At 42.3% G+C, this 23197-nt stretch overlaps 1 protein-coding gene and 1 non-coding gene across 3 annotated transcripts in view; one reads left to right on the top strand and one right to left on the bottom strand.

Moving 5' to 3' along the window:
* MSRB3 (methionine sulfoxide reductase B3) overlaps window positions 1–18471 on the bottom strand; it is a 185784-nt gene extending 167313 nt beyond the window's left edge. Inside the window, exon 1 of one of the 2 annotated variants that reach the window (XM_055328257.1) lies at window positions 18338–18471. Coding sequence is in view for 1 of the 2 variants with exons in the window: in XM_055328256.1 (XP_055184231.1) it covers window positions 18338–18428 (91 nt within the window). In the remaining variant the exon portion in view is untranslated. The remainder of the gene's footprint in view (window positions 1–18337) is intronic. The other variant, XM_055328256.1, reaches the window with a different exon arrangement.
* Window positions 11871–11977, top strand: LOC129512259 (U6 spliceosomal RNA). The gene has a single exon (XR_008664997.1). It is a non-coding gene; the product is annotated as a U6 spliceosomal RNA (small nuclear RNA).
* Window positions 18472–23197: the final 4726 nt, after the last annotated feature.

Below are 23197 nucleotides of genomic sequence, written 5' to 3'. Positions count from 1 at the left end.
CGAGGCACCTCCTTTACAGACAAAGTCACTTACTTCAGCCATCCTCTTCCTCTCGGAAATGGCAATGACTGTAGCAGCCTGCCTGGACCCTGTGATGGAAGCTCCTTGAGGGGAAAGACAGACTTAGCAGGTCATGAAGCAAAGCTCTTCACCAGTCCATCCACCAGTGGGCGATTACTTGCCCTGGGATCTTGCAGGAGAAAAATAAACTGCTGATTTATCTAAGTCACTCTCCCTAGAATCTGTCACAACTGCTTGGCAGGTAGCCTATCCAAAGCTGAGGAGCAAATATATTATTTATTGTTATTGTTATAAAAGTGAACAATAAGGAAAATGTAAAAGTCAAAACAACAGTAAACAGTGGTGGACAAACTAGAGAAGAAAGAACAGAGATAGATCCTTACTTCTCATGACTGGATATCATATAAAATACATGAATCAAGAAGCAGGACTAGAACTATATTGACTAAAATTAGGGAACTACCAGAATGATTTAAAAACATTACTCCACAAGAGTGAGACCGCGATGGGGAGGGGTGGAGTTGGAGGCGGTTGCTTTTCATCTTAAGTTCCCATGTACCAAGACGCATGTACAGGTTTTTCATAAAAATAAAGCTTGTACGTGCAAAAAAGATGGAACAGACCATTTCACCTAAAGAAAAACTTGCTAATGTAGGCTGACTAAATCCTACGCCTGGAACTATAAACTACAGCATCTATATCTATCACTACCAGACTATTTTTAATGAGTTGAATACAAGCCCTAAAAATATGTGTCCCTAAATCATGTTTCAAATATTTTAAGTTAGAACTTTGCCACCATTCCAGGAAAAGAAAAGCGTTAGCACTGGAAACTTCAAATAAATATTTGCTCTTGTACCAGAAATTTTAGCATTCCTTCCCTCCAAGTGTACTTTCTATTGTAGAAAGTAAGAAAATTATGAAATAAAAATCTCATGATGGTATGTGTTGTGACTTGAATCTGGTAGGGCAGATAAAGGAGAAATTTTATGAAAATGGACTGTTATTATTCTGAAAGATAAATCTTAATGGCCTCCATCAGCTATCCTTTGATACCATGTTGACCTCGGGAGAGAAGTCATGAATGAGATCATAGAGTGAAAGAAATGAAATATTTTTGCAAAATGTTCCACAGCGGGTTTTTAAAAATTAATTTTAGGTGATTAAATTATGTTTTAAAAGAATTTGGGCGGGGGAGCGCCTAGCTGGCTCAGTCAGTTAAGTGTCGGACTCTTGATCTCAGCTCAGGTCTAGATCTCAAAGTCGATCTCACAGCGGTGAGTTCAAGCCCCACTTTGGGCTCCATGCTCAGTGTGGAGACCACTTTAAAAAAAAGGAAGAAGAAAAATGTGGGTATTCCACATGCATCTCAAACTATTCATTTGTTTGCCTCTTTACCAATTTATTGTTGGTAAACTCAATTTGTTTCTTTCTTTACTAATTTATTGTTCTTTCTGTATTCCTGAGCCTGTTAAAAACTACTCCCATGCACCCAGCCAGTAAACTTCAAATCTGGGAGTCATCCTCAATCATTGTCTATTTTAACCATTCATATCCCCAATTGACACTAAGCCGTTAGTGCCAATTTATTTCCAAGAATTTGCTCAAATACACCCTTTTCTTTTTACCTTTCATCTAAAATACAGTAATGGCCTCTTACTGGTCTTCCTGCCTCAACCTGACTCCCCTCACACCCACCCTCCCTACAGCTGCAAAAGTGCTCTGTACTAGTTCTGACCATGTCAATACCCCTGGCTTCATGTCTTCCATACTCATTGGCACCTACAGGGGAAAATTCAACCAATCTACCTTGGCATTCGAGACCTATCAGGTTCGCTTCTCCTCCTACTTGTATAACTTCAGCCATCAACACTCCCTGGTATACTATATGCCACACGAACTCTCTCGTTCTTTACCTTGTCTCTAGTACCTCACACAATGACTAACTCCTGGTAGGCATTCCATAAGTACATTTTGAATAAATAAATAAATAAATGTTCTGATGATAGCCAACTCTTTATCACTTCCCACACACCTTTTCCACACTCACCATACCACCCATATACTCATATATGGAATGAACTCTTCATTTTTAACCTCCAAGACCCAGTTTAGATATCATTTCCTCTTGGAAATTTTCCCTTATGGCTGTTCCCCCCACCTCAGCCCTCTCCTCATCTCTTCCATCAGAAAATGAACTAATTCTTCTCTATACTACTTCCTACTTCAATGCCTCTATTACTATATCTACTACTGCATTTTAGAGTTTCAGGTTTTTATGTATGCCTCTCCCCCAGACTCCTTGAGAGAAGTCCGTGGTATACACCCCTGTAAAATAAAGGCTCAAGAAATGTTTTCATCATCACTGAATTCTATCTCTGAAACTATAATACACTATACGTATTTGTTGAATTTAAATTTAAAAACACATTATCAGATGTTACAATGAAGATATTAGGCCAAGATCCATAAATAAATAAATATTTTCATTGAACTGAGCTCAAACGTCACTCCCTCTGTTTCTCTGTTTTCCTCCACTAGGGTCTTATGCTGTACCTAGGCAATGTGGTAAACAGGAAAGAGTCCGAACTGGGTTCAAATTCTGACTCCATCACTTAGCTCAACTCATAAATCTCGAGCAAATTAGTTACTCTTTCTGATCCTAAGTTTCTTTACCTACATAATGTATCATAACACTAACTTCATTAAGTTTTGGAAGGATTAAATGAGATAATGTTTTTGAAAGTAATTAGCAGATTGCTCAGTGAATTTTACTCCTCTTACTGAGGGGGAAAGGCAAGAAATATCGTGTAGAGATAGAGTTAGAAAGTGAAAAACAGCATGTGTGCATATGTGCGTGTGTGCATGCATGTGCATATGTGGCAGGGTTTAATTAGCCTAGTTTTGGACAGGGTAAGAATGAGGCAATTGTCTAACAGACAATTCAGCTAAGATTAATTTGAGATTAATTTTTCTATTACAGCAATTATGTTTCAGTGACTGCCAAAAAAAATTATCTTTGACAAAAAATTCAGGTTTTGTAATCAACTGTTTCAATCATATAGAGTGATCTAACTTTATGCATGCATGAAGCAAACATATTAATAAAACAAGAATCCGACAAGGTAAACTTTTGGTTAGTTCTAATCTGAACATCTCAATAAAAGTTAGAAAATACTGTTGCAACTCAACTAAAACTACCAATAGTACTCACATTCAAAGATAAAACTGTTCTCAGATTTATGACTAATTTTGCATCACAACTCTGATAATTATCTACAACATTAGAGGTACTGAATTCCCAGTACTAATCTTGTTTAGTAATTAATTTGTCGTTTGAATGCCAATAAATTCTATTGTTTCCAGGTTTTTCTTCCAAACAGAATGCTAGCAACTTTTTATATTTCATAATTACACTATTATTTGAATTTAGATTATTCTACAAGCATTCTGAAGCCTCCTAATTACGCTTTATTGGATTCTTATTAAATGTTGTTTTGCAAAAAAAAAAAAGGGCTAACATGTTATATAACACTCTATAATTCCTTCAGATAACAGGAGAGCTCAGGAAACATGCATGCATATATTCTGCATGTAGGGGAAAAAAGACCTCAAGGATGGACTCTAGCCAAATGATATATGAATCAAAATATCCTTAAGAATGGTAAAGTTGAGGTATAAAAGGTATGGTGGTAATCACTAAATGCAGTAGATGTTATATAATTAAACAAAAAAGATAAAAATAATCCTGGAAAGGGAGAACATATAAAAATAACAATTCCACAATAACCATGTGCATCCACAGCCCCATGTGGATCTTAGGTAACAAAGGCACAGCAGAAAAAAATAAAAGAATCCAAACTCCTCCTGCAGAGAAGCATCAAATGCTATTGTATCTTTTTTTTCCCCAAATTTAATCATTAGATTAGTTTAGGTTCAATGATGTTTTTAAATACTTTTTCAAGGTCACAGAACCTAAAATGTTAACCTTTCAAATCCCTATGAACTATAAAAGTAACTAAAACAAAGAAATGATACGGCAAACGATTGAAAACTAAGGGGGAAAGATCACAAAGAGAGGATAAAACAGGACAAGGAATGTCATCAACTTCTCCCATGATAACACAAAATATAAGTGATTTAAATGGACCTACTAAAAAAGGACTCTCGTATAGAGAGTTACAAAACAAAGAAATGGCATAGAGGGAACCTCTAAAAAGCAGAGATAAAGAGAGACTGTACACATGCATACACATACACACCACACAAACACACAAAGGTGGCAATACAAATAAATACCTTTTAAAAGAGAATATAAAGGAAACTGTGCATCCACACTGGGAACTGAAATAGGATAAACCCACTCTGAAATACTTCTGCTAGACCAAGTACAGAGAAAATGTGTTGAGGAAAAGGCCAATCCCAACTCATCTCATGTGCAAACACTGTTCCTGCAAGTTAGTGCAAGCGAATCCAGCAGATCCGGCCAGTTTCTAAATAGGCGCCAGGGCCAGAACGCAGGTAGGTCACGGGTCTAAGGAGCTTAATAACTGGCATAGTATCTCGAGCCAACAGTTAACTCTGGCAAGCCCTTCCGGCACTGGAAGCCACATGAAGCAGGGGTTCTGAGGCAATGCTCATGCCTAGCATACCAAGGATCTGAGAAGCACTGCCATGCCTGACTTTTGAAAAAGACAAAGCAAATGTGGAAAACTAGGGAAACTGCCCTGGAAAGTCTGGATGCTACTTCAATCAGAGCAAAGAAATTCAACTCTAGGGCACCACGTCTTGCTCCAACCATCTCCAGTTCTGATGTTCCTTCCCCCTCTCTTCACTGTGGCCACTGGAGTCAGAAAAGTAAACTGTAGTAAACCTAAACTTTTCTCTTTTTCCCTTTGAACACCCTGCAAGATTAAGAAAAACATACATCAAAGTCAGCCACAAGGCCTCTCACTTCCCAAACTGGGCGAGCCCACGATGCATTCATCCTTTATCTAACAGATGCTGGGGACAATGTGAGAAACAATGCGCCATGGTCCTTGCCTCTGTGAAGCTTACATGTTGGTGAGAAAGATACTATTGGGAAGTGCAATAAGGACCACAGAGAAACAAAGGGGAATAAAGATCCTATCTAACAGAAGCAAGTAGTCTAGTTTGGGCGGTGGGGGGCATAAGAAAGCCTTACTGGAGGCAGTAACGTTTAAACTAAGCATAAAAGATCAGACTATGTTGCCCACATCAAGAATGAAGAAATAAAAAAACAAATAAAAAAAGGATGAAGAAACAAGTATTCCCAACAAGGAAAGTGAAAAGCAGTGGCCCTAAGATAAGAATGAATGCAGCCTGCTGGTGGTGATGAAAGAGGAACATGGCTGGAGGGGTAGGGGTGAGGAGTACAGAAGGAGAGATGAGGAGGCTGACAAGGCAGCCGGGCAGAGCAAATCTTGGAAGCCATTATAAGAATATGGAACTTCAACCTATAAAGAAAGGGGAGTAACTGAAGGAGAGTAGCAAGATCAGATCCAACTGGAAGGTGGAAAGTGGATGGAGGTGAGATAAGACTAATGAGGAAGCTATCGCAAAATTGTAGGGAAAAGTTCGATACAGCACATGAGAATAGAAAAAAACTTAGGAGAACTTCACAGTTCTGGCTCAAGCAACTGTGCAAATGGTAGTATCATTTACTTAAGTTAGGGAACAAGAGGGGAGGCTTAAGTTTGGGCAAAAAATAACAAAAATAACAACAACAACAACAAAAAAAAAAACCCTTCAGTTTTTGATATATTGAAGGTTGCCTAAGACACTACCATCCAAGTGGAGATAATGTAGAGGCAAGTGATATACAGGACTGGGGCTTAGGAAACAGATCTGGTCTATGGGTAGATTTAGGGGGAGTTAATTTTATACAAATGGAACTGAAGCTGTGGAGTAAACTAGATTGCCTCGGAAAATACATACAATGAGAAAAGAAAATGTCAGAGCCCTGAGGAAACTTCAACATTTTTTTCTTTTTTTTTAATAATAAATTTATTTTTTATTGGTGTTCAATTTGCCAACATACAGAATAACACCCAGTGCTCATCCCGTCACGTGCCCTCCTCAGTGCCCGTCACCCATTCACCCCCACCCCCCGCCCTCCTCCCCTTCCACCACCCCTACTTCATTTCCCAGAGTTAGGAGTCTTCAACATTTATGAGTGAGCTGGAGGAGAAAGAATTAGCAAAGAAGACCAAGAAGGACCACCCGCCAAAGAAGAGAGAGGTCAAGGAAAGTGTTGTTCCAGAATAACAATGAGGATGATGATTGGGACAATGATAAGGATGTTGCTAGCAAACATGTACTGTGAATGAACTCTGGGGAAGACACTGTGCTAAGGAAACTACCTATATCATCTCATTTAATGATTACAACAATGTATGTGGTAGGTATAATAGTAATGCCATCCTACAAGTGAGGAAACTGAGGCACAGATAATTTAATGAATTTGCCTACAATCACATACGTAACAATACCAGTGTTACAAACCAAAAGAGTATTTCTAGGACTGAATTGTCAATGTATCAAATGTCCTGAAGACAGGAACCAAATTGTGTCCGTTCAGCTGAATGATATGGACACCATTAATGGCTCCGATCAAAGCAGTTTCAGTGGAATAGCACGGATGGTTCTTCCCATTTTCTTAGACCCTATATCCACTCCATCAGCAATCCATCAGTTTTGCCATCAGCACTCGGGTCCTAACCGTTACCAACTGAACTAGCCCTTAATGGTTTTACCCTCTTCCATTTGGTCCCTACAATCCATTCACCACATGGCAGCCAGACTGACAATTTTAAAATGCAAATCAGATCTTATTACTGCCTCCTTAAAACCCCCTAATGGCTTCCATCACACAAATACTATCGAAGTTCCTCATTATGGTCTAAAAGCCCCATCTGATCTCATCACTCTCTTTACTCTCAACTCTAACCATCCTCCCTCCTTCTCCTACCACAAATGGTCTTCTCACTCCTTCTACGACAGGCCATGCTAGTTCCAAAGTGGGAATGAAAGTCCCTAGTCTCTCTAGTTCATACTGCGTCCCCAGAGATTAGATGAGTTAGTGCCTGACATGTAACATGGGCTTAGCACCTATTTTTGGTTGGAGAGCAGATAGAGACAGCAAGGACATAAACAACTTGTAAAACAACTTGGTCACAGAGGATGATGGCAAGTGGAGCAGGCTTTCTGTTTATTTTTAAAGATAAGAGAAATTTGAGCATGTTTAAATAAAGGATATTAGGAGATTATCCAAGACCTTGGAAAGACTTGAAGACATCATGAACTCACAATGTAAGGGAAAAAATAATTAGGAAATTAATCGATTTTAGGAAAAAATTAAAGTTATACAAGAAAGTTACAGTATAAAGGGATTTTACTCTCTATACTGAAGTTTTTTGTTCTGCAATTTGAGGGGTTGGGGAAAATCAGTAGTTTCCAATCACTATCAGGAACTTCCCTTTGTTTGATTCTTTTCCTTCATGATCATCCTTGGTTACTTTACACCGAAAGGAGGCTCTGATTAGCAATTACATATGTCTGATTAGTGAAATAATTACACCTAACAAATGCAACTTAGTTGGGAAAACCAAGGCTCATCAGGCAGATTAAGTGATCCATTTAAGATCACAGAAACACTTTTTTTAATAGGACGCCATTGTCTAAAAATGAAGAAACTGGTTCAAATTAGCACAGGAAATCAATGAAATCAATTCCAAACCATATACCAAAGTAAAAAACAAAAATATTTTATAAGAATAATACAGAAAATATACTTTTTCCTTTTAATTAAGGGGGGAAAGCAATAATAAATCCCAGAGAATTTTTAAAAACCTGCATGAAAAAAGTCAGGGTCTAACCATGAAGCAAATTAAACTGTAGCATGACTTTAAATAATTGGTGTTGTGCAGGAGAACCAACTTGATGATCACCCTAGGCTCATTCTTTTTTGAAAGTCACAGAAACACTTTAATACCTTAAAAAGTTAAATGGGAAAAACACATAATTAAAAGAAAAGGCTACATAGGAGTCATAATACTGTTATGATTAGGAGCATAAACTCTGCGGCCAGACTGCCAAGATTTAAATCATAGTCATAGAAATTACTGAATGCCTTGCACCTCGGGCCCTAATCTCAATGTATGAGTTCTCCCAATAATATGCTACCTCCTTGGTTAAGTTGTCATGAGCATTAAATAAGTTAATATAGGTAAAGAGTAAATACTTAGACTAGCGGGTGGCACAAATGGTAAATAGACTAGTAACATCTGTTGTATTTGCTATTATTATTATCATCATCACCATTATTATTATTACTCACTGTATTGGTGGTGAAGCTTAGAAGCAATGGGAAAAAACAGATTCGACTCCACAGGAAAAGCATAAGAACTCTAACATATAAATGTGAAAGAAGCAGAAATTTAAAAAAAAAGAAGAAGCAGAAATAAATAAAATGTAGAAAAACACATAGACAATAAAACAAATGTTAATCTTTTAAAAATGAGTTGCATACACCAACATGGGTAACACAGAATAATGTAATGGGGGGGGGAGCAAGTCCTAGGAGTTGAAGAGCAGATGACAATATTAGTAGAGGGTTCCAAAACATGCAAAAGTAAATAATAAAATATGTAGAGATAGATACATCTACGGTAAAACTATAAAAAAGAAAAGATAGAGTGGAAAGAAAAAGCAAGAATGTATATTAGTTATCATTTGTGTTAAGTGATTGTCACCAAATGCATGACCGGAGATACTCTGAGGCGAGAGAAGGTATGAATGGAGGTCATGCAGGCAACGTTAACACTACTTCTGAAGCTGGGTAGGGGTATCTAGATTTTTTTAAATCATTCTTTATATCCTATGTATAGATGTTATATATTCTTTTTTGGGCATTGTGAAATATTTATAATAAAAAAGGGCAAAAACTTAACAATGCATTTTAAAGGCAAGAGATTTTTCTTCTACCTGTCTAATCAGTAAAGTTTATTTTTCTTTAAAGCTTAATGGAGAAGATTTTCTTCTTTAATGGTAAGAGCAAATTAACTAGTTTTAAGAATTAAATATATTTCTAGGATGGTCAAAAGTAAATTCTACTAGCAGTGTACCCGGATTAAAAGAGGACTATTCCCTGGGCAGCCCCAGTGGCTCAGCGGTTTAGCACCGCCTTCAGTCCAGAGCGTGACCCTGGAGACCTGGGATCGAGTCCCATGTCAGGCTCCCTGCATGGGGCCTGCTTCTCCCTCTGCCTCTCTCTCTCTCTGTATGTCTCTCATGAATAAATAAATAAAATCCTTTATAAAAAAAAATAGGCCTATTACCATCTGAGATACATCATCAAGCCTAAATACGCAATTCTTAGCTGTTTATTTAGATCAACCAACATAGTTTCTCCTGCTTAATGCCATCGCTTCAAATGGGATAGTTAATACGATGCTTCTAATACACTGTAATCTATCCTCTAAATAAATACTGAATCTTTAAAAGGGTTATATAACTTGGCTTATGGATCAAATTACTGAGCACATTAGGCTACAAAGCTCAAACATAAGATCTTAGTCACAGAATAACTTTATACGTAGTTTCCCAAAGAAACAACTTGAACCAAACACAACAAGGGAAGACAACTTTGTATAATTTATTAATCATATCATTTCCATTAAAAACTGTGAAAGCTACTTGGAGACTTTTAGACAGCCCACAGACCATAGAATCTGCAAGCAAAAACATCAGGTATTACTCAGTCAAGTTGGTTCAGTTTGCTGATGTGAAAACTGAGGCACAAAGAATGTAAATGCTTCGGGCAAGAACAGGACCAGGAAAACCCAGTCCTCCAATTTGCTCTCCAATGTTTTCATCGCACCCCATCCTTTGCATCATGAAAGGATGCAAATGTACTCATGAGCCTGCAATTCTCCCACTGGCTCTGCAAACTGGTACACATCCCCTACCTTGGACCAGGCTCTTCGTGGCTCCCTACAGTGACCTCACTAGATGGAATATTCACACACCAAGATATCGGGAAGGACTTCAGTATAAGCACCTTTTCATTCTCAGTTACTGTGAGACAAGGGCTCCCAGACTACCTGCGGTCCCTCAACTGCTGTCCTACCTAATGGACTGTGTACAGGGAGGTATGACCCTACCTTTTTTTCCTTAGACACCACTACTGTAAGATAAATATCCACCAGTAATGGTCACCTTAGATTTCTCCTAACCCCAACCACGCCCAGATTCAACCAAACATAAATAAGAGAAATGAAAGCACAAACATAAAATTCAGGACTCTGATTTAGACCAAAGCTGTCCTGATATCTTTTAAAGACTCTTTAACATGTAGTACAGGCTTATTTTTGGTGCTGCCTTAAATTTCACATATGTACTGAGGGATTGGTTGGTTTGGTTTGGTTTGCAGGGTTGGGCTTTTCCTTTTTTTTTTTTTTTCCTTTAAATAAAATAAACTGACCCAAGAAACCACAAAGATTCACTGTGTAACTTACTGTAACAGAAGATGGTTATGCCATGACAGAGACCGCCGTAGGTATGTACTTATATACAAATCACCTACTAAGTTTCATCCTAAAAAACAGGAGAATGGCCCTAAGAATGATGCTTATATACCTGAAAATATAATTTTAAAAAAGCATTCATATACTAGTCCCTGAGACCGCTTAACAGCCCAGTCTTAGCATAAAGTACATTGCCTGGCATAAAACAGGCAACTGCTGTTCCAAGAGGATATTGAGAAGGAACTTTCTTGTCATTCTAAAATTTCAACCATGGCTCAGATTTTCAAACAAAACTCTCCTCCACATTCTAAAGTGAGATGACAACGAGCCACTGAAAACTGACACCAGAACCTCCCTGAGAGTATCCACAAAGCAAGAAATCAAGCTATCTATAGGCTCTATAAGCCATAATTTCCACATATACATACTTTCTGAACGTCAGAATGCTTTTATATTTAAAAAAAAAACTCATTTAAGATTTTTATAATGGCGGGATCCCTGGGTGGCGCAGCAGTTTAGCACCTGCCTTTGGCCCAGGGCACGATCCTGGAGACCCGGGATCGAATCCCACGTCAGGCTCCCGGTGCATGGAGCCTGCTTCTCCCTCTGCCTATGTCTCTGCCTCTTTCTCTCTCTCTCTCTCTGTGTGTGTGTGTGTGTGTGTGTGTGTGTGTGACTATCAGATAAATAAAAATTTTAAAAAAAAGATTTTTATAATGGCTTTTTGCTATTATGTATTTTCTCAGCCAACAGCTACTAAAAGCACAACTACTAGCATCTGGAGGGTTCCTTTTTTTTAATCAAGGTAGAAATTTTTCTTAATACTCCATACTAAACATAAACATGCCATTTCAGACACATGTTATGAAGAGTATACTATTCTTAGAAACAGAAGCAGGATACCCTGTTGGCCAGGAAGCAGGCCCTGAGAGCACATTTCCTACACCAGCACTATTTCTCTATTTCACCTGCATTCATCTCCATATTTTACCAACCTCTGCAGTTTATGCAAATAAAGCCTTCTCAATGAAGTAAATTCTCTCTGCTTTCCTTCAGAAAAGACAAGTACCAGGAAATTGGCAGTTTCCTGTAACCAGCACTCTGCTGGGTAACCCAGTCATACAGATGCCAGGTAACAATGCTGCTCCAGGCAACCATGGCCCAGAGTCACAGATCAGGGTATGCCAGGTGGCCAACTCAAGTGTTCAAGAAACTTGCAGGCAATGCTTGAAGAGATAAGAAAAACAAGGCATTCTGTAAGGAAGAGGTAGTGATGAGATTTATTATAAATTTTTTAAATCAGTGCTCGCTTCGGCAGCACATATACTAAAATTGGAACAATACAGAGAAGATTAGCATGGCCCCTGCGCAAGGATGACACGCAAATTCGTGAAGCGTTCCATATTTAAAAAAAATAAATAAAAATAAATAAATTTTTTAAATCATAGATTAGGAAATTGTCAATAATTATTATAGGGATAAGAACTTGACCATGGCAGGGGCACCTGGGTGGCTCAGTGGGTTAAGCAGCCGCTTCCGGCTCAGGTCATGATCCCGGGGTCCTGGGATCAAGCCTCACATCTGGTTCCCGACTCAGCAGGGGGTCTGCTTCTCCCTCTGCCTCACCCCCCTCTCAAATAAATAAATAAAATACTTTAAAAAGGAAAGAAAGAAAAAGAACAAACTTGACCATGGCAATAAAAAAGTACCCACAGAGAACCAAAAAAAAAAAAAAAAAAAAACCATCTGGTGGGAATGGCTCCATGTTCTTGGAGAAGATAAAGGGAGGAGTGAGGACAAAACAGAGTAAAATGTGTGTTCAAAGCTAAATGAACCCCTTGTAGGAAGCTCAGAGTACAGAGAAAAGCAAGGCCTGGTGATGACGAAGACAATGAAGGCGTTAGTCCTTTATCTTAAGAGAGATACGCCACCGAAGAGGTTAAGACAGGAAGTACCAGCAACAAGTTTGCAGTTTGGGAAGGTCTTTCCAAAGGATCCTTTGCTCAAGGCTTCCCATGTGCTATTCGCGGAGTGAGTACATGCGGTGTCCCCTAAACAAGGAAAGCTGGGGGACAGAAAGCCATACACTGACTGGTCATCGTTCAAAGCCACATGGAGCTGCATCTTCTGGATGATCACGCTTTTCCTGTGTCCTTCCTCTTCCTCCAGTCAACAAGTGTTTTGTTTTCTTCTCCCCTTTAGTTTTAGGCTTCCTTACTCATCCGCGTTTTACTCCAGCCCCCCATCCCTCCAAGTCACAGCCTCACATTTCTGGCTACACATCTCCACATGAAGGTTCGACCAGCACCTCAAATGCAAGAGATCTCTAAAACAAAACTCATTTTTTTACCTCCACCCACAAACCTGCTGAGTTCACATTCTCGCAAACGCCCAGGCTTAACATCTTCCCATCATCTTTTAGTCATCCCTCCCTTTCTCTATCTTCAATTACTTGTTTGTTTCTATGCTGTCTTCCTCAGCAACACTCCTCCAATCCCAGGGCCACCACCCTCGTTCAGGTCCTCATTCTCTAAGAAATCTCTTTTAACCTTTCTTTATTAATCCAATGGTTTCTTTCCCAATTTGGCTCATCCTCTGAATTGTTAGATAATATATCTTATAATCCAATCCTGATTTTGAGGACTCAAAAAAATTTCAATCTCATAATTTACTAACCCAGTCCAAATTTCCTAGCCTGGTACTGAAAGCCCTCCATGTTCTAAGCCAAACTTAATTTTCCATCTTTATACTTTACCTTCCCGCTATTCCCCTTCATATATGCGCCAATGTTTTCCTATACCTGCCCCCTCTATCTGATCTGGTATATATTGGAGGCTCAACACAAGTCGATTTCCTTCCATATCAGTTTGCTATACTTTCCTTCCCTATCCATCTCAGTTGGTAGGAAAAGATCCCAACATCTACATATTTGATCATCACAACAGAACTAGAATTTTCATAGAAAAGCCTGTAGTATCTAGAAAACAGACAAGGACTAAGAAAGAAGAGCAATATGACTGAGCTTCAATGTCTGAAGGAGAAGGCAGTGACAAGCAGGATGCCATACAAGCTTCAGAACATCTGAAAAAGCTGGAATCATCATGCCTGGGATGATGGATGCTAACAGCTTATGTGAATTCTTCTAGATGATTCACTGGTCTAATAGAACTTATAGTCCAGTGAGGATGAATACATGCAAGGTGGTAAAATCATGCTCCAATCACGGTACAGAATGTATTGGAAACAAAAGAAATGACAAATTCTAAGAGGTGGAGAAAGCTTCGCAAACGACCATGAGGTGGAGACCCGAAGGCCAAGCTAGGAGAGGAAAACAATCCAGGCGGCCAAAGTGGTCTAAGGGAAAGGGAGAGATGGGAAATACTAAACCTGGGTGAGAAACAGGAAAATAACTAAGGAACTCCCTCAACTACTACTATTTTGAATGTCTGCAGTTATCACTTAAATAGTTTTAATGAATTCACCCTTAAGTTATTTGAGCCCAGCATTTTAATTCAGTGAATTCCTGAAAATATGCAGACAATTATCTACAGGATGGATCAACTGTTATTAAACAGGATCTTTCACAAGTCAGGTGGATGCCAAGCTGTGCCGTAATTCCTAAATGTGGTGCTACCCTCCGTTCACTCCCCCAAGGCTCCTCTCTTCAGCATTCCTGCCTCTGTCTGAATGAACTGCTCTAACATCCTAGGATCCCACTGAAGGTGGCACACTCGTTTCCACACATAGTGCAATCAAAAGAAAATTATACCTTTTAAGAACTAATAACCCCATAGTACAAAATGTAAAAATGCAAAATCAAACCACACAAATGTCTGCAACACGTACTACAAAGAACTCCAGAATTAGAAGAAATCTTAGGGAAAATCTATATCAACAATGTGACCCAACCTATGTCTAACAAGTTCTATCTCTCAGGAATTTAGATTCCAGCCTCAATGATTTAGTCTTTCCCTGTGAACCGAGGGACACATAAAAATATTCAAGAGCTGCTGAGCAGTCAAATTCAACCAGGAACACAGGAAAGCAGGAAAAAAATGGTCAGCAAAGAATGGACAATGAAGCAAAGAAAGGCCAAGAGGAGAGATGGAAAGTTCCAGGTTTTCCAGTCCCTAGTCCCTAGTCCCTAATAAGCTCTGTCTGCACTTAGCTTCCATCGAATACCTCTCTTTCGTTTTCCTAAAACTAGTTCCAGTTCATTTCTGTTACTTACAACAGAAGCTTAAAGGAGGCAATAACCAAATCCTCCATAAAGTCAATTGGTTGATTTATTGCTGGCCTACCTTTTCTACAATTTTATTCTTTCCTTGCTTTTCTTTAAAAGCCATAAAGACAACTTTGGTCTGCTATGGAGAAAACATGTGAACAAGGATCCAGGATCATGCTGAGAATTTTAACAGAGAAAATAACTGTGCCCACAAAGGAGAAAATATCGGAATTTTCAAAGTAAAGTCTTGAAATATCTATCTGTACAGCAACCACAGATGCTAACAACTGGCAAATTAAACAGAGATCTGATTACCCTCCTATTCAAACTCAATTTAATTCTGAATAGACCAGATGGGTAGGTCCAAGTATGATCAATAGGGCATTTTGTAGGAATGTAGGGCGTTTCATCTGGAATGCCCCCAAATAACTAGCCACAGCCTCCCAACCACAGAAAGGTTTGGGTGCTCTACTGTGGTATCCCTAACCAAGACACAAATCCCAGAACTGAATACCAAACCATTTTAGGGCCTGGGCTTAACTGTCCCCAAACAGCAGTTGGACATTTACCCTATGACATAACCAGCACTTCCTGCTGTTAGATCAGGGGAAGAGAAAGTAACAGAAGCTTAATATCACAGAACTCTGTCAACGTGTGTGCATCTGTGCGCATGTGCCAAGTATCAAGATGTTCCACAAGCTGGATCCACACCAATCAGATCTGACCACAAGAAGACCAGTTGAACATGTATAGCAAGTCAGAGCTGACAATCTGAAGTTTGAATCAATGTAGTGTGGGTAGCTCCGCAGGATCATATAAACAAAAACAATATTACAGTATTCTGGAGTTAGAAGGGACATGGAGATTATGTTCAACTTCATCAGTTTACAGAAAAGGAAGTTAAACATCTGAGCCAAATTCATCAACCAATCCCCAACTATGGTAAGGAACACGGGTCAGATAAAAATCAAAAAACTGTGACCAGATAATAGAGCCAAAATGTATTATTGCCCGAAGTTCCTCTTTAATAGCTGAAATTTTATTCTTAATTTAAAAAGGATAAATGTATTAGAAAATGTAGGAGAAAAAAATCTATGAAGCTACTGCTGGGATCTTTTTTGGATATTCTTGTTACTTGAGTTTAGCAAAATAGTAAAGATTTCTGACCTAATGGGTTAACATTTTAGTTAAAATTTTAGAACAAGCACCTTTAAAACCTAAGTTTGATTCAAAACCTAAATGATGCTGTATGTTTGCAACTTTGGCAGACAGGCGGTTAGGCACTCTGACAAAATTCTATACGGCAGAGAGCTACTGACTTGAATATAAAAAAATTCCAGACGTTCACATAGGGCCCTAATAAAAGTCACCAGAAATTAGACTTATAGGTCAGCTGGGACCAAAATTAAAAAAGTGAATGTTTAAATGATCCAAATATACACTTGGTGTTCAAAATTGCTGGCAAGGGGCCACAGCACAGTGGATTTTGGTCTTCGAGGGCTGCTTTACCACAAGAATTAGGTAAGTCAACACATCACTGAAGAAATTAAAAAAAAAAAAAGAAAGAAAGAAACATATATTTCCCGGCAGAACAATCCACTCTTTATTGTGCAGCACAGTATTTTCTAGAAGACTACTAATAAAATGTGCAGTTAGAACCTGTTGTATTTCCCAAGAAGTACTATTAAAGATACTCCTAAAACATGAATCCATAAAAAGGTCTTTCTGAAAAACAGTCCCAATCAGAAGCAAACATGAAATAGATATCATTACTTAATATTTATAAACTGCACATTTAAAAAGGCTAAACATTTTTTAAATTTCCCATTAATCTAAATTGGCAATGTTAGAAGTCACACGAATCCTAAAGACATTTTTACAGACAAACTATATTTTAAAGTCTGTTTTGAAAGCAAACAAAAAAGTCTGTTTTGCCACCAAGGCTGCAAATGAAATAAGAGAAAGAGAAGAGAGTTCTGAATCTAATCCATGCTTAATAGAGTCAGTTTGCGGCTAATTTCTCAGTCCTAATTGCTAGCCATATCCGTGTTGACAGTTCAGCCTACTAGTGGCAAAAAGAAAAGCGAACTTAAGTTTCCTTATCTCAACTGAGGAATGATCATTTTTGACCTTCCATTCCCGAAAACATTAAGCACCGAGAAGCTCGGATGGTCAGTAAGTTAGAGCCTCATCACGAATATCAAAGTCTGTGCAATTTCACATCGGCCTTAAACTCTACCTCCGTCACTTCAAATCATTGCTTTTTGTAACTGCCTGATGGGAGAAATAAAAAAAACTTTTCCCTGATATTTTCCACATGATCTCAAGAAAACGATCCTTAAAACTCATCCTGTGAAGACTTCCGAATTACCGCAGTCCTAAGCCAGGGCAGGCAGCGATGGCACCTTTCCTTCACATAGTTTTGACTTTAAATGGTCCAGTGTGAAACTTAAAAAAAAAAAAAAAAAAAAAAAAACAGACTCGGATGCTTTTTTTCCCCCGCTTCAAAGCAAAACAAAACTGGTACCTGACGAACTCGGGGTCCTGCTCGGGTTTGGCCTATTAAATACGAGCGGGGCCCGCGGGGGCGGCAGCCGGGCCCCCACCCCGCCGGCCGCTCGCCAGAGACCCCCGTCCCCGCGCCCCTGCGCCCGGGAGACGCCACCCTTGCCCCCCCAAGCCCCTGCCCCCGCCCCCCTGGGCCCCGGAGACCCCGCCTCTGCCCCCCGCGCCCCTGCCCCTGCTCCCCTGCGCCCCTGCCCCTGCTCCCCTACGCCCCGGAGACCCCGCCTCTGCCCCCTGCGCCCCTGCGCCCCGGAGACCCCGCCTCTGACCCCCGCGCCCCCGCCCCTGCTCCCCTGCGCCCCGGAGACCCCGCCTCTGCCCCCTGCGCCCCTGCGCCCCGGAGACCCCGCCTCTGCCCCCCCGCGCCCCTGCCCCTGCTCCCCTGCGCCCCAGAGACCCCGCCTCTGACCCCTGCTCCCCTGCGCCCCGAGACCCCGCCTCTGCCCCCTGCGCCCCGGAGACCCCGCCTCTGACCCCTGCTCCCCTGCGCCCCGGAGACCCCGCCTCTGCCCCCTGCGCCCCGGAGACCCCGCCTCTGCCCCTGTCGCCCCGCCCTTGCCCCCCGCGCCCCGGAGACCCCCACCCTGCGGGACGCACGGGCCTGGCGGGCGCTTTCCCACGCGGAGCGGCCCGTTCCCGGAGCGGGCACTTCGGCGGGGCCCCGGCGCTGCTCCCCCCTCCCCCCGGCGCTGCTCCCCACCCCCCGGCGCTGCTCCCCTTCCCGGTGCTGCTCCCCCTCCCGGCGCTGCTCCCCCCCCCAGGCCGCTGCCCCCCCCCCCGCGCTGCTCGCCGCCCGGGGCGTCCCGCGGGCTCAGGTTCGCTCCGGGGACGGGATAAGGTGTCAGCGGGCGCCCCCCCCCCCGGGGGGGACGGGGACGGAGCCGGCCTGCCCGCCCCCCCCCGGCGCTCCCCGCCGCGCCCCTGCCCGGCCCGCAGGAGGCCGGGGCCCGGGTCGCGGTCGCTCGTCGCCGGGACTTACCTGCCTGCGCGCCTCCCCGCGCCGCGGCCGCGAGCAGCCAGAGGCAGAGGAGCGGCGAGAGGGGGCGCCGGGGGCTGCGCCGCGCGCTCATGGAAGGGCAGGGACCCGCCGTCCGCCGCCGCCCCTCCCTCCCCTCCCTCCCTCCGCGGCTCGGGGCGACGGACGGGGCGGCGGGAGGCATGACGGGAAATTCCTGGGCACGGGCGGCCGCGTCCAAATATGAGCAAGAGCCTGGGAGCCCGCGAGGGAGCCGCCGAGCGCCCGCCGCCCCCCTGCACCGCCGGCGCGGGACCGCGCAGGGGTCGGACAGAGCCAGCGGGGGACCCCGGGAGGCCCCGGCGCGGCCCCACGGCCCCACGGCCCCGGGGGCTTGGCTAATGGCAGGATGAAGAGCCCCGGCAAATGCTTGCGTGTGGGGGGGGGGGGTGCGGGGGTGCCGGGGGGCTGCGGCGGGCCCGCCAGGTCTGCACCCTCGGGCGAGCCATCCAGCACCCCGCCCGCCGCCCACCGCCGTCAGACACAAAATGCTTGGGTGGGGGGGGGTGCGGGGGTGCCGGGGGGCTGCGGCGGGCCCGCCAGGTCTGCACCCTCGGTGAGCCATGAGCACCCCGCCCGCCGCCGTCCGACACAGAACCGCCTCCTGCGTCCCGGGCGGGCGGCGTCTGGTTGGGGCGGAGGCCGCCCAACTTTTCGTGACACTTAAACGCTGCTGTTGAGACCCGTTGTCCTTCCCACCACCAACCTCCTTTCATCCCCTTCAGTTCTGCGTTTGCTGTAGCTTGTCTAAAAGGCCGTGTTGAAACGTATTCAAAAGGTGCTACTGGGATGGCCAAGATGTCAGGCCCAGAGGTTTGATGACAGACCCAAGCCGCTAGTCCCCTGCCTTTCCTTTGGCGCTGAAAACTCCTCCAGTCATCAAGTCCAAATGAAACCTCCGCTTTCCAAGACAACGTAATTATGCCCTAATTACTATAATTTATTATTATTATTTTTTAAATTCACACTAACGGGACAAGGCCCTGGAGATGCAAGATGTTAGTTATATAATTATTTAGGAACGTTTTAAGATGCTACAGAAATGATTTATGGATGCAAGATTCTTAAGGGGTAAATGCCAAACAGTTTGAGAGTGTGGATGGATTATTCTAATATGAACTAAAGTATGGTAATGTGTACATCACACTACTTGTTTGAAAATGCTGTATTTACAAATCAGAAACTTCAAGACAAGTTTAATTCTAGCCAGTTATTAAGGTGTATATGCCAAAAAAAAAAAAACAGTCCATTTGCAAGTAGCTCCCCTTAAATCATCTGGTACTGAGAAATACCACATCCCATAAATTACTCCTGGCAAATGGGCAGATTTCACCCTTAATATACTAGCAGTTGATAATGGGGCCAAGGGCAGATGACCTAAGTAAACTAAGGGCAAATAAACTGTAATACAATAAGTAAGGCATTTAAAAGACACATTACTATTGAACCTTATATTATTCAATATAGGTATCTAGAAGTTGGGCAGTGGGAAGATACTCAGGAAAAAAACTGAATATTCCCTCCCTTTCCTCCTTTGTGTATATTTAACTATATATTATGTAAGCATCTGTTTTTCTTTTTTAAAATATTAATTTTTATTTGACAGAGCACACGAGCCAGGGGGAGGGGCAGAGGGAGAGAGAGAATCTCAGGCTGACTCTCTGCTGAGCCTGGAGCCCAACACAGGGTTCTATCCCACAACCCTGAGATCATGACCTAAGCCAAAACCAAGAGTTGGATATTCAACTGACTGAGCCACCCAGGTTACCCCAGCATGTTTTTCTTAATTCCCTTACAATATCTAACATAGTTCTTTGCCCATATTCTAACTAGTTGTTTAAAAAACAAAAGGATACGAGCACAGTAATTTGTGGACTGACATATAGGAGCTCTGAGCTAAGTGTAGAGAAGAGCTTGTTTCAAAGGACTGTAATTATATTCAAAATAGTCTAGTTGATCTTATATACAAAAACATAAAATTATAAATAATGCATTATCATACAACCTAATTCATATTAAAACAAGTGGAGAGTTAAGTACTTGTATCGATTCTGCTGACTTGAGAGCAAAAGTAGCAGCTGTTTGTTTTTTTTTTTTTTTAAGATTCTATCTATTTATTGGGATGGGGGGAGAGAAGAAGGGGAGGGACAAGCAGACTCCACACTGAGTGCAGAGCCATCCCATGATCCCGAGGTCACGACCACTCCCGATACCAAGAGTGGGCCGCTCAACTCACCAGCTGCCCAGGCACCCCATCCACCAGCTGTTTTAAAAGCTTCAATAAGTATGTTAAAGAAAGGAGATGCATGGAGCCTGTTTCTCCCTCTGCCTGTGTCTCTGCCCCCCCTCTCTCTTATCTCTCATGAATAAATAATTAGAATCTTTTTTTAAAAAAAGGGGGGGGAGAGAGCTAACGTTACTTGAGTGCATAACAAGTGCCAGACACTGTGCTAGATGTTCGACACATGGTACTTCATTTAATCGCTACAAATATCCCTGAGCTTATTTTCCTTTATCCTTATTTTACAGTTAAGGAGACTGAGGCACAATAAATTATGCTACCAGGAAGGGGTGAAGGAGTATTGGAATTCAAACCTCATTCCAAAATCATACATACTCTTTTTACTGTACTAATCTTCCCTACATTAAAAAAAAAAAAGGAATTCAAAAACCGTATTCACTGGGCTCTTGTGGTTTTAAGTAACCGGTGTGCACTCAAGTTACCTCAAGTAATAGGGGTAACGAATAGATGTGGAAATAAGACCAGAGACTTAACCGGCTTGTCAGGTCATCCTTTGTGGGCCTGGGAGGTGGGGGCTTGTGCCTTTGATAGGTATCAGGAACAGGAAAAGTACTACCCTCTGACCACATTCCTATGAGCTTTGTAATTTAACCACTGATATTTAAATCATATATTTCACAATGTTTTCTCTAATGTCTTCTTTTATTATAATCTTAATACCAGTCACGTTAACATATTACCTTAAATACTGTTTGTTTTTAAGACAAAGGACTCAGAAGATGTAACTGCTTCCCCTGCTCCCCATATACCATCCCTTCCCCTACCCTGTCGTGTGCTAGTACATTTTTAACAACCAGATCTGGAGGAGGGAGACCTCAATTGTAACAAAAACCAATTGATGCAGTGTCAATACTCCCACCAACCTGATGTGGACGTGGGAAGAGATGCACACAACCAGCCCTCGGGCTTGTGAGAGCCAGCGCCAGGACACCACTGCCCCAGTATCTCGTAAAATGTCTTCAGAGCACAGCCATAATTTAAGTTGCACAACCATAGCTCTTTCCACTTGCTGCCAGCTCTCTATCTACAGTTCATAATCAAGTGCCCTGGAGGAGAGACTCTGATTCTATCACCACTGTCCTTTTTGGGGAGAGTTCTTACTTGAGGCTGATCTCAAAAGCCACTGGGTGGCCCACCAATTGGCCACCTCTGAGCCAGGTGTCCTCTCCTACTCCAACTGTGACTAGGATGGAAGGACACGACATAGCACCGATGCTGAGGAAACAGGCTGTGTTGCTCCCTTCTTAAGGGCTTGTGGTTGGGGCAGCCTCTTTTAAAATGAGTCTGTAAGCAGGACAGGCTTTGAGGCGTAATCCCCAACGTGCTGTGCTCAGCTCTTCAAGAAGATCCTCTCAGCCACTACACAAAGCTTTGGGGCAGCCTCTACTCCAAGGAACACCTTGGGCGGATGCCAACAACTCCACACTGGAGAATGGACAGATTAGGACTAGATAGTATTCAAACGCCCCCAGTCAGGGTGAGAAACCCTAAGTTAGTACTTAGATTCATTGAACATTTATCAAGCGTCATCGTTTTAAACCAGTTATGATTGGCTTGAAGAGTAAGGGAATTATCTCGAAGGAGGATGTAACAGACTCTCCGGGAGAAAGGTTTTCAACCTACACCCAATCCAAACTCCCCAGATTCTGCTCCCCTGCGAAATAGAATGGTGTCACTCACCCCTGCTGACAACACCTTTATACTAGTGGAAGCATGCCCCTCGCCTCAGTGTGCTAGACTGGAAACAGGGTTGAGGAGAACTATTCTCAACAAAATGAGGGACACAGAGTCAGTGCTGACTAAGGGAGACACCTGAAATTTTCTCTCAGATTCTGAAAAAGGATTTCCACTTCCATGACAACCCTTCCAACCCCCAGTCACCAGACGTACTAAAAAGACAAGGACTCTATAACCAGGCCAGGAAGTGGGACCCCTAAACAAATTAAAATGAGCATTTTCCATCTTTCCATGGTAAAATAGTGTTGCTAAAATGAACATTTTTCATCTTTCCATGGTAAAATAATGTTGCTACCTCTCAAATGGCATTCCTTTATCTCACAGTTGAAACCATCCCTTTTATTGATGATTCTGAAGAGATTTGATGTATTGCCATCATTGATGAACTGCCTGACTCTACCAGCTTTGGCTATGTGGATATGCTACAACAGCAATAAGTAGGTAACAACAAGATTTTCAGTGTTGTAGAGAATTAAATAATCCTCTCTAGGCCAGCAAAGCTGCTTGACTGTTGGCAAGATTGTGTCACATAAAGCAATACATGCAACATCAGCCACATAGACATACAGAATGAAAGAGGATGGGGAGGAGCAAAAATGAACGTTTTAAGAGTGCCTGGGTGCTCAGTCGGCTGAGTGTCAGACTCTTGGTTTTGGCTCAGGTCATGACCTCATGGGTCATGAGATCAAGCCATTTAAATCAGATATTGTTCCACTCAGTGGTCAAGGACCTGGGTTTTGGCATCAGACAGACCTCAATTCAAGCATGGCCTCCACCATTAAAGC

The sequence above is a fragment of the Nyctereutes procyonoides genome, unplaced genomic scaffold (genome assembly GCF_905146905.1).
Source record: "Nyctereutes procyonoides isolate TBG_1078 unplaced genomic scaffold, NYPRO_anot_genome, whole genome shotgun sequence".
NCBI classification, from domain to species: Eukaryota; Metazoa; Chordata; class Mammalia; order Carnivora; family Canidae; genus Nyctereutes; species Nyctereutes procyonoides.
The sequence above is the reverse complement of the archived record's forward strand: the minus strand, read 5'-3'. Positions and strand labels throughout refer to the sequence as shown.